The sequence below is a fragment of the Eschrichtius robustus genome, chromosome 4 (genome assembly GCF_028021215.1).
Source record: "Eschrichtius robustus isolate mEscRob2 chromosome 4, mEscRob2.pri, whole genome shotgun sequence".
NCBI lineage: Eukaryota > Metazoa > Chordata > Mammalia > Artiodactyla > Eschrichtiidae > Eschrichtius > Eschrichtius robustus.
In genome coordinates this window covers 88,388,546-88,401,262 of record NC_090827.1, presented here as the reverse complement: position 1 = coordinate 88,401,262, position 12,717 = coordinate 88,388,546, and the positions used below count along the sequence as shown (strand labels likewise).

General features: G+C 36.8%; 1 protein-coding gene across 3 annotated transcripts in view; it reads left to right on the top strand.

Moving 5' to 3' along the window:
• Positions 1-2,132, top strand: part of KLHL5 (kelch like family member 5) — an 89,052-nt gene extending 86,920 nt beyond the window's left edge. For all 3 annotated transcript variants that reach the window (XM_068543095.1, XM_068543096.1, XM_068543097.1), the window contains one exon: positions 1,014-2,132. In XM_068543095.1, the coding sequence (XP_068399196.1) occupies positions 1,014-1,070 (57 nt within the window). In that variant the 3' untranslated portion in view covers positions 1,071-2,132. The remainder of the gene's footprint in view (positions 1-1,013) is intronic.
• The last annotated feature ends 10,585 nt before the right edge of the window (positions 2,133-12,717 follow it).

The following is a 12,717-nucleotide window of genomic DNA, read 5'->3' as shown; positions in this document are numbered from 1 at the left end:
CCAGGGAAGCCCCAGATGTATTCTTAAAATCCACTCATTTGTCTGGGGAGGAGGAGTCAAAATGACTAGAAAGTCACTTTGATATCATGTATTTGACAAAAATACTTTATGACATACACCCACATACATAAGTACAAAACAAACTTTCTTAGTACTTTATATTAGTCACCCCTTCCCAAATGCTAATGTCTTAATTCTGTTAGCTCAAATGCATAGATTATTACTGGGCTCCAAGTAATCCTTCTTTTAAAACTATCCTTGTCCACACTTACCTCCGCTATGAATTGCCCAGTGTCAAGAGTACTTTAAGAAAAAAAAAGACAAGAAGTGAAAGATTTAAGAATTGTTCCTAATGCATAAGTCAAGATTATACTTTTCCCGTAGTACCTCATACTTCTATCTCACTGTCATGGAGTTTATTCACCAGGTTTGTTTCCACTCCTAAGGAGTTCAATCAGTGGTATTTATTATTTATTCACTCTGGTAAAAAGCAGTAGAATGGGTTTAGACTCTTCAGCCACGCTGAGAAGGTCATCAGTGAATGTGAAGTTAGTGGTTCCTCTGGAGTCGGCAGACCCAGGACATGTGGTATATTCTGTGTACTCTCTCTGAGATAGCACTTCCGCTGCATGGCCTCTCAGGATAATACTTGGTATTTTCTCCATATTAGTCACAAAGTTACTCTAAGTGTTCAGCATTTCCTCACATCCATATTGTGCATCATGTTGGCCAAAATAGTGTTTCATGTAGAACAATTCCTGTGCTATCTTTAAAAATCACTTAAAGAGAAGTAAATACTACATAATTATGTTATATACCCAAAACAATTTAGTCTATGAAGCTTTGGCATCAGGAGGAAGAGCCTTGTTTAAGACCTGGGCCAGCTTAGGGTTCGGGCAGCAGCTCTTTGCCAACAAGTATGAACTATTTCAATATTTCACCGACTGGTGTGGTATTATCAACGTTTTTACCCACAAACCCAACATGTGTCTTTTTTTTTTTTTTTTTTTTAGGTTGCTCCACTGTGCCTAGGAAGAGCTGGGGCTTGCGTTGTGACTGTAAAGTTATAACAGTGCTTTGTTTTCTAAATGAAGATGTTCTCTTCCTTTATGAATTTAGTATAATTGTTCTACTATCAATGGATATGTTTTTAGTAAATTTACAAGGCCACATTCCGGGGCACGAAGTGCCTGGTCTCTAAGGGAAGATGTTAAAACAAGGAAGAACCAGGATTAAATACTTTTATTTCTTAACAAATCAAAACTGCAGCTGGTGGATTGTGAACGTATGTTCCTGATATAAAATATGAGGACAAATGCACTGCTCCTGACACAACCCAGTGTTAACCAGGAATTTCATTTCTTTTAATAATCAAGCACATTTTGCTCATATTATCCACATTTCTTTTATTACAGTGCAAATACCCCAGATAAAACTTCTAATGTTTTGATTTGTAACTTTATCATACATGAATTATGGTAATTTTTATTCTTTTACTTAACCACAACCACTGTTTTAATGATATTACTAAAGACTATGCATTTAGTTGTTTTCAGAAATAGCTGCATTATATATGCTTCGCTTGTGGATATATTTCTAAAATCGGCTTAGTCCAATGAATAAAGAAAAATATTAAAGAGTTAGAACAACAAAGACCAAATAAAAACTTGATATGACCTTTGGGATCTATTTAAATATTCATTCCATCTAGATTAACCAAGAACTCCACGTTATGATATTCTTAAATTAGAATTGAAACATGGTGTTTTGCATTAAATTTAAGATATGCAAATTTTGTGGAGAAAATAAATGTTATATACCCTCTAATGTTCTTTCACCTAATTAGCATTTAATCGTGTGAATTTGCTTTCTTTTATATTGTTAAAAATGTTTTGATTTTGTCTCTTTATATTGACAGAACTGTTTGGATATTCTTACGTTCTCAGATCTCTGTTTGCCTCCCCTGCCTTGTTTGCTAATTTTTGCCGGAGTTAGTTAATCCTTTGTGCTTCTTTGTAATCAAACAGTTTGGGGGGAATGGGCTTATTGAATGTTTGAAAAATAAGTTTAAAGTGTTTATTACCCAAAGTTTTGTACATTTGTACACTCTTAATTACACATGTGAATGTTAATATTCTCAGTGAATTATTTATTGTTTGCAAAAATGCACTGGGCAGTAACATTTTATGATAAATCCTTTAAGGTATAAGTCATTAACTTATATCTTAATGTAAAATGAGTATAAACTAAATTCCCACCTTTTAAAAGTCCATATTTTGGTTAATGTGTTTTTACATTTAATATCAGGGTAGACTTTAGTTGCTTCCTTTAAAAATTAAAAGAAACTTTTTTTTTTTTTAGCTGATTTTGAATGCTCGTGAAATGTTTCTACACAGGAAACCAAGAAACTTAGTACGTCTATTCACAAAACAAATTCCATGGGCATTTTACTGGTGTGGCCACTAAGAAAATAGCAGTGATAGTGACAAATACATTAATATTTCATATATTCATTATAGTGTGGCTATGAATTCAGTTACTTTCCTGACAAGGAGGGATCAGTGGTAGAGTATATTTATGTATTTAGGGTAAGGGAGAGAGGAAGAGGAAAAGCTATAAGAAACAAAGCAAAAATTTCAAAAGCAGAAATGTGTCAGTACATCATCCCTTCTTGTGGAGGCTTAGACCTGTGATTTTGGACTTGTGATCATTTCTCATCTCCACTCATTATCCACTCTCTTGTCCCCTGTGCCCGCAATGGAGTCAGACTCATCTTAAAGTAAAGGAACTAATTCATTTCTCTGAGGATCTTCCTTTCCTTTATGGGATTCATAGAACAGTCCCTTTGATTTTTTATCCCACTGAAGGGGGCCTCTCTAATGCAGTTTTGTCATCAATAGGCTCTGCTCTTCTGGGTACTAGTGAAGAAAACTATTTCTTTTCTAGTGACAGAGCATTCACCAAAGCATTCATTCTTCTAGTCTGGGATCTTATAAATCTAGAGGAAAACATGGCCCTTCCTTGTGTGCATCATCTAACATTGCTGCCTTGACTTTTACTGTTAGCTTCTGCACTGAGATGTCTAGCTGCTCTTAATTTTAACCCCAATTAATGACCACCTTATGAAAAATAATATTTCTTATAATTATTGAATGCTTATTATGAACTAGGAACCAAGTTTTTGCGTGTATTAATGCACTTAATCTTCACAGAAACCTTATGAGGTATGTTCTGTTATTATTCTCCTTTTTACAGATGAGGAACCCGGGTCAGGAAGAGTTTAACCCCAAGATTCTATATAGCAAATAAGTGGCAGAGCAGGGATTCAAACACAGGCAGTGGCTCAGGAGTCCATTCTGTCATCACTCCTGTTTCTAGGTAGAAAAAGAAGTTTCCTTTTATGTGAGAAATCATTTACTTTAACAAAAAGAAAAGTGAAGAAGGCTTATGCTTTTTAGAAGTGAAATTTATCAGTCACACTCTTATCAGAAGATTTTTGTTTCTTACTATTGGGAAATTTTGTTTAAATCTCTTATGGAATTTTATATACATTTTGCTTTAGGAGAGTAAATGTAAGAAAACATACATTTCAGGTTTTATAAATATTAGATAAATTGCATGGTATTTTGGATGGCTGAACCATAAACAAATTTATTCATCAAAAATAAGCTTTATTGCCAACAAAATAGGTAACCTAGATGAAATGTACAAATTTCTAGGAACGCACAAATCACCAAAACTGACTCAAGAAGAAGTAAAAAATCTAAACACATCTATAACAAGTAAAGAGATTGAATCAATAATCAAAAACCCCTCAACAAAGAAAGTACAGAACCAGAATTTAGTAGAAATCGCTGGTGAAGTCTACCAAACATTAAAAGAAGAATTAACACGAATTCTTCTTAAACTCTTACAAAAAAATAGATTAGGAGTTAACACTTCCTAATTCCTTCTATAAGACCAGCATTACCTTGATACCTAAGCCAGACAAAGATTATATACCATGACAAACTAAGATTTATTGCAAGAATATGGGGATGGTTCAACATATAAAAATCAATCAATGCGGTATACCACATAATAAAATGCAGAGAACTCAGCTAGAAGAAACTAGAACAGTGACATGAAAGTAAAGCTCTTTGTTATTTAAAAAGAAAAATAGAATGAAGGGAACATAAACAACATTAGAATCTCAATTGATAAGAAAAAGCATTTGACAAAAATCAATACCCTTTCATGGCATTCAGCAAACTAGGAAGAGAATGGAATTTCCTCAGCCTGTTAAAAGGCATTCATGAAAAACCCACAGCTAACAGCATACTAAATGGTGAAAGATTGAAAGGTTTCCCTCTAAGATCAGGAAAATGTTCACTGCCACCACTGCTAGTCAACATTGTACCAGAAGTTCTAGCCAGAGCAATTAGGCAAGAAAATAAATAAATAAATAAAAGGAATCCCAATTAGAAAGGAAAAAGTAAGACTCTCCATTTGCAGCTGACATGATCCTGTATGTTAAAAATCCTAAAGAATACACACACAAACTATTAGAGCTAATAAACAAATTCATTAATGTTGCAGGATACAAGATCAACACACAATTGGTAGTTGATTCCTATACACAGGCCCAAAAAAAGAAAAAAAAAAGCTAAGATGGAAATTAAGAAAACCATTCCATTTACAATACTTGAAAATAAATCTAACCAAGGAGGTACAAGGCTTATACATTGAAAAGTACTAAACATTGCTGAAAGAAATTAAATAAGACCTAAATAAATGGAAGACAGCTCATGTTCATGGTTTGGAAGACTTAATGTTAAGATGGAAATACTCCACAAATTAGTCTGTAGATTCAATGTAATCTCTGTCAAAAGCCCAATGGCCTTTTTTTGCAGAAATGGAAAAGCTGATCCTAAAATTTGTGTAAAATTGCAAAGGACCCAAAAGAGCCAAAACAATCTTGAAAAAGAAGAACAAAGTTGAAGGACTCACATTTCCTTATTTCAAAATTTATTACAAAGCTACAGTAATCAAAACAATGTGGTACTGGTGTAGGGATAAACGTATAGACCAAAAGCATAAAATAGAAAGTCCAGAAATAAACTGTGGTCAACATATTATGGTCAATTGATTTTCAACAAGGGTGCCAAGGCCATTCAATGGAGAAAATAGTCTCTTCAACAAGTGGTGCTGGATATTCATGTTCAAAAGAATGAATTTGGATCCTTACTTTACAACATATATAAATATTAAAGACCTAACTATAAGAGCTAAAACCATAAAACTGAGAAGAAAACATAGGCATAAATCCTCATGACCTTTGATTTGACAATGATTTCTTAAATATGACATCAAAAGCACAAGCAACAAAAGAAAAAATAGATAAATTGGACTTCATCAAAATTAAAAGCCTCTGTATCAAAGGATACTATCAAGAAAGTGAAAAAACAACCCACAGAATGGGAGAAAATATTTGAAAATCATATCTGATAAAAGTCTAGTATCCAGAATATATAAGGAACTCCTACACTCAACAAAAAGGCAATCTAATTTTAAAATGGGCAAATGACTTGAATAAGCATTTCTCCAATGAAGATATATACAAATGGCCATCAAGCACATGAATAGATTCTCAACATCATTAGTTATTAGGGAAATGCAAATCCAAACAACAATAAGATACCACTTCACATCCACTAGGATGACTATAATTTTAAAAACAGAAAATAAGTGTTGGAGAGGATGTGGAGAAATTACATAGCAAAGAAAATGGTAAACCAAGGTGGAGCTTCCAACATCAAGGAAGTGATTGAAAGAAGATGAAAGACTGAGGAATGAGGCCTTGAACTCAGTATGTCAGGTCTCCCCACCGAGTCTCTGGGCCTGAAGACAAGCAGAGCCTCTCTTAGGTGTTGAAGCATTTAAATGAAATTGGGCTAAAAGCTCATGTTTTATTAAATTGCCTCAGACTTGGTCATTTGTTTACCGAAATATAGGGAGGTTGAGTCAACTTGATTACGTGGCAGATACTGTGTGCTGAGTACGTTATGTATATGTTCATACATTTAATCTTTGCAATAGCCCTATGAAGTAGATATGATTATTCCCACTTAATGATGTAGAAACTAACAGAGCCAAATAACAGAGCCAAATTTAAAAACCAACCAGATGTGTATGACCTTAGAGCCTTTAACAAAAATCTATGCAAGATTGCCACATGCAGGTGAGTTCTGGCTGTCCTGATTACATAGGATGATGATACCTATTTGATGCCAAGGTTAGATATTGTGATAGTGCCCTCATCACATCTGTGCTACATTTTAAGCTTTTACTTTTAATGAGTAGAAACAGGCTGGGTAGTTCTGCCTATTATGTGCATGGTTGCATACACACACACACACACACACACACACACACACACACACACATGCAGAAACTGATCCTTACTAAGTACCTTTCAGTGGTGAGAGGACAAAAGCAGGGCATTTTAGTAAGGATGGCATATTTAATGTCCTGGGTACAGAGAAGAATTGGTGCTGTCAATAGAGTGAAGAGCAGGGATGCTGAGTAGACCAGTAATGAGTGGAAATGAGAAGATGAGCCATTAGTAGAAAGTCATGAATCCATTATTAGAAGTTTAGTATAATTTAAGAGAGACAAATGCTTAAAAATTCTAAGGATATGAGGAATATGATTCTGTAGTTATGATGTATTAGTCAGGGACCAATCAGGAGACAGAAACCACACAATAATTTGAACAGGGGAGGTTTCATATAAAGAATTAAATGCTATAGTAGAGGACTGAGCTCACAAAGGATTGGCTGGTTATGAAGATGTGGAATTTGATTCTGCCCTATTTGCAAGCTAGTAAATTAGCCTGTTATTGTTTCATGGATGCTGGCTGAAGACACAAAACTCCTGGATCAGAGAAAAAGGACTTTATTACTCAAGGCGTAGAAAGCAGTATGACTGTCATCTTTGGGTTAATTCCCCTTGCCTCCCAAGTCCCACATGAGCAACGTGGAAGATCCCAGGTAGGAAATTCCCTGACTTGGGGAATCCACTACTTTTGTAGTAAATGGTAGGCAATGCTGAATTTAAACTATGTCTCAAATTTTAAAATTAATGTGTAGCATCTGATATTCCTTCCATGATCTGATTCCCTTGTCCAGCCCCAATTAAACTTCAGATTCAGAAGTTCAACAGAGACATGGAGGTACATCTCATGTTCTACCTAAACGTCAATTGAGAGAACGCTAAAGGGTGTTCTTTTCCTTTTCTGCATGAACTAACAATAACAACAAAATCTATTGTGGCCATCTTAGACTGTGTCATACCAGCCTATGGAACCTTCCTTGGAGAAATGAAGAAAAAAAGAAAAGAAAAAATGAGTGACTAAATAATAGAAGAAAAAAGAAAGAAATAGAACATGGCAATGGGGAAAAAATGGTTTACAGGGGATATTATGAAGTTGAACAGAGAAGGGGGAAGTAAAGAATAGGGAACAAACTATCAAGATTTACAAGGCTTTTGAAAGTAAAAACAACAGCCCTTGGAAAATGTATACTGTTTACCAGTAATTTCAACCTTAAGTACCATCTGATATTGTTGCCAAGCCAATTTAAAAGTAGGTAAGAGAATCAGAATGACTGACTGTAAAATTAATCTAATTCAAATAAAAACATATGAAGGACTTCCTTGGTGGTCCAGTGGTTAAGAATCCACCTTACAATGCAGGGGACGTGGGTTCAATCCCTGGTCAGGGGAACTAAGATCCCACATGCCTCGGCGCAACTAAGCCTGCACGCCACAACTAGAGAGCCCGTGAGCTGCAACAAAGACCCAGCTCAGCCAAAATAAAAAATAAATTTTTAAAAAAACTTTTTTAAAAAAAGTAATTTAAATTTCATTTTAAAAAAGCATTTTCCTATCCTAATAATGCGATCTAAAGCCATTAGGTGGAATATGGCAAGGATGGAACCTGCAGTGGTGTTGAGGGACGTCATGGTAGCCCCATGTGGGGTATTGGAGTCCAAGTGGGGTGAAGAGGGCATCCTACAGAGGAGAGGGATGGCCTGGGGTAGGATGTCAGACCCCAAGCAAGGTAAGGAGGGTAACCACACGGGGGGCAGCCTGGCATTAGAAAGTCAGAGCCTGAGCAGTGAGGAAGGTGTGTGTGGGGAGGATGACACATAACGGAAGTCTGGAAAGAGGACTTAGAGCCCAGCAGGGAGGCGTGGGCATCCGGGCAGAGAGGGAATGGGGGCAGGGGTTAGAGAGTGTTTGCATACAAGGGTGTGATGTTGTGATTTATAATAAGAAATATGTATCACTATTTGTCTTCCAGTTTCTGGCAGCCTCCTAAAACCCTTGGAATTTCCTGACCTGAGGGGCATCAAGGTGTCTTTTGTGTGCTAATGAGGTAACTTTCCGAAAGCACCTAAGGATGGAGGTCTGTTGCCAGGAGAACCAACTTAGTGATTAGAGGGTTGGAATTTTCAGTCCCACCTCCTTTACCTCAGGGGAGGGGAGAGAGGCTAGAAGTTGAATCAATCACCAATGGCCAATGATTTAACCAATCGTGCTTTGTAATGAAACCTCCATAAAAACCCAAAAGGATGGAGAACTTCTGGGTTGGTGAACACGTGGAGATACGAGGAATGGAATGCTCAGCAAGGACTGGAAGCTCTGAACCCTTTCTCCATACCTTGCCCTGTGCATCTCTTCCACCTGGCTCTTCCTGCGTTATATCCTTTTATAAACTGGTAAATAAAATGTTTCTGTGAGCAGCTCTAGCAAATGGATGGAACCCAAGGAGGAGGTTGTTGAAACCTCCAATCTATAGCTGGTTGGTCAGAATCACAGGTGACGCCTGGGCTTGAGATTGGTGTCAGAAGTGTGAGGGTGGGTGAGTAGGGGGTAACAGTCTAAGGACTGAGCCCTTAACCTGTGGGATCTGCCAGGATATTCCCGGGTAGTGTCAGAGTTGAGTTGAATTGTAGGACACCCAGCTGGTATCAGAGAATTGCTTGGTGGTGTGGAAAAACCCTGCAGACATTGGAATTGGTCCCAGAACTATTAAAGGGGATTAATCATATTAGTGATTATATTAAGGATAATGAAAGACCAGATTCTTACTGTTGGAGAAGAGAGTTATGAATACAGAAAAGGAAAAAAAAACTAGAATGAACACTGTAGTGTTGAATTGGAATTGGACATACTAGTATGAACTCAGTTTTCAAGATAAATTTAGGTAGATGATAGATAGATAGATAGATAGATAATAAATAGATAAATAGATATATTCCCTAGCTCAGTCCACAGAGAGTCTGGGAATAGCAGTGATCACATCTTGTGCCCAGATCTTGACTGCTAAACATCACTTTCTACCAAAAGGAATGACAGATCCTTGGGCAAATGGCTGGTTCCAGAGTTGAGGCAGGGAAAATACATGGTGAACCTGGAACATCTTATTGTGCCAGTAAACAAGGCTGTGCTCAAAGAATGTTGGGGACATAGCAAAAGTACACAGAAGTCAGCTTCGAGGGGCTTCCACTGGCCAAACTGGAGCCAATTTAAGCATAAAAATACATGAGAATAATGAATATACCCCTTTGAATAACACAGGAATCCATACAGGTATAAATAAACACACAAACTGAAAGTTTGATGAGGAACAAGATACTTACATGGTTCTAAGATATCTCCCCCCAAAATACTCATTTATTACAAAGGGCAAAGGATAACTTTACAGGTAAGAAGCCTGGCAGATACCACTTTAATCAAGTGATCAAACTGAAAATCATCAGTAATGGGACAAATCAAAATCTTATGCCACAGGATAGAATGGGATGAGAAGAACACAGCATTACTTCTGTGATACTTCTGCCAAAAATGCATAACATGAATCTAATCATGAGAAAATATCAGACAAAGTAAAATTGAGGGTCATTCTACAAAACAACTAGCCTGGAATTTTCAAACATGTTGAGGCATGAAAGTTAAGATTGAGTAGCTATACCAGGTTGAAGACTAAAGAAAAATGGCAATTAAATGCAATGCATGATCCTGGATTGAATTCTTTTCACTGTAAGCAACATTATAGAGACAACTGTCAAAAGTTGAATGGTTCTGTGAATTAGATGATAGTAATGTATCAATGTTAACTTCTTGATTTTTATGGTTGTATTGTGGTTTTGTAGATAACTGTCTTTGTAGGAAATACAGTGTATTCTGGGGTGATGGGCCATCATGCTGGCAACCTACTCTCAAACAATTCAGGGCAGGAGTCAGGGGTGGGGGGTGGGTGGGGGGAGTTACTTTTCTGTAACTCTGATTGTTTCAAAATTTGGGAAAGTGGTTTTTAAAAAATAGGCCCATTTTAGGCTTAACACATGTTCACTGTGTTCTAGGCCTCCTCCTTCTGGTTTTCCACAAAGCAAATTTCTTGCCTTCCTCAGATGTATAGGAAACATTAGTGGAGTTGAAAATCATCTACAAGTAATTGATTATTGAAAACTGCACATCTGATCTCAGATTTGCCAATGATAGCTTCTCCGCATATAACTCCATCAGTATGAGATCCATTTTATGAAAATGATCCATATTGCAAATGAAGCAGACAAAATTCAGTTTTCAATTTCTTCCTTCCAAGAAATTCTTAGAAGCAAATTGATACCCTTCCCTGTGGAAGAGATTAGATAAAGTGAGAGAAGGCATGGGAAGAAATGCTGAAACCTTTGAAATGAGTAGCATATATTTTACACATTAACTAGGAAGATAAAAAGGTGTTTATATTCAGGGATAGCCTTAGGGTTTGAAAGACCTGATGTAACCAGAGTGTGTTAGGGCCTTAGCTCTGTGTTATACTAGTGGTCCTCCTATAGATAGAAGTATCAGCTAGAAGAAATCTAAGGGCAGGTCTCGGGTCCCTGACCACTTCTGCCCTGTAAGTCTGATCCTGTGTGTTTATCATAGAATGTTGCAGCATAACAGTTACATTACTTATCCATTATTTTCAGTCTTTCAGAATAGTAACTTTTCACTCTCAAATAGTAACTTTTCCCTTAGTTCCAAATACATCCCATCGGCTTGGCATTTTTAAATACCATAGGATATCTTTTTCTTTTTTTTTAAGAAAAATTCACATTTCTGGTGTGTTTTCAAGAAAAATCTTGAAGTCTGCAGCTACTTAAGACAATATTCACATTTCTCAACCCTACTACTCTGATTTTTCCTATTCTCTTGTTATTTTTGTTAATTTCTTTCCTTGCCTTTGGTATGCTTCTCTTCTGCCCTTTTAGAGAAAGCATTATTTTCAATCATTTACCCTTGGAGGACAGGCCCATCCAGAAGTTTTAAAATTACTAACACTAAGGGACTTCCCTCGTGGTGCAGTGGTTAAGAATCCACCTGCCAATGCAGGGGACACAGGTTCCATCCCTGGTCCAGGAAGATCCCACACGCCACGGACCAACTAAGCCCATGTACCACAACTACTAAGCCTGTGCTCTAGGGCCCGTGGGCCACAACTACTGAGCCCATGTGCAACAACTACTGAAGCCTGTGCGCCTAGAGCCTGTGCTCCACAACAAGAGAAGCCACCGCAGTGAGAAGCCCACGCACCGCAACGAACAGTAGCCCCCGCTCTCCGCAACTGGAGAAAGCCTGTGTGCAGCAACAAAGACCCAATGCAGCCAAAAAATAAATAAATAAAAATTAAAAAAATAAAGACATAATATTAAAAAAAATCACTAATAATTGAGACAAGGGATACCCTTTGGTCACTGCATGCTCCTCATTGAGGACCTAAACACCCAGTTTAAAAAAAATTCAAATCCCCAGATACAGTATATTCTTAGGTATATTCAGAATATAGGTAAGTCAGAGCTTCTACCTAAGGCTCTTTATGAAACAAACAAAAAGCCTGGATTGTGTGATTAGGTAGATTCAATAGTTGTTTTATGACAAGGTTTAATCTGATTTTCAGGAAAGCTAGTTTTGTTTTATCAAGAAAATCACATTAAATGTAAAGATTCAGTGTTTGTGCATAGGCTTTATTTTTTAAATTAAGTCAAAATTCATATAACATAATATCCATTTTAAAGTGAACAATTCAGTAGTATTTAGTATATTCATATTGTTGTGTAACCACCACCTCTATCTAGTTCCAAAACATTTTCATAAGCCCAAAAGAAAACCCTGTAGCCAGTAAGCAGTAACCCCCCATCCCTCCTTTCCCCAGCTGCTGGCAACCACCAATCTGCATCCCATCTCTATGGATTTACCTATTCTGGGTATTTCACGTAGAATAATACAACATGTGACTTTATGTCAGGCTTCTTTCACTTAGCATATTTTCAAGATTCCTCCATTTTGTAGCATGAAATGTAGCAACACTTCATCCCTTTTTATTTTGGAACAATATTCCATTGTATGTGTATACCAAAATTTGGTTATCCATTCATGGACATTTGGGTTGTTTCTACCTTTTGGCTAATGTGAATAGTGCTGCTATGAACATATGTGTACAAGTATTTGTTTGAATCCCTGTTTTTAATTCTTTGGGGTGTATACCTAGGAGTGGGATTGCTGATTCATATAAGTAATTCTATGTTTAACTTTTTAAGGAACCGTCAAACTGGTTTCCAGAGCAACAGAGCTATTTTACATTAGTGAGCATAGGTTTTTACCAGAATTAGCTCTCCACTTTCAGAAACA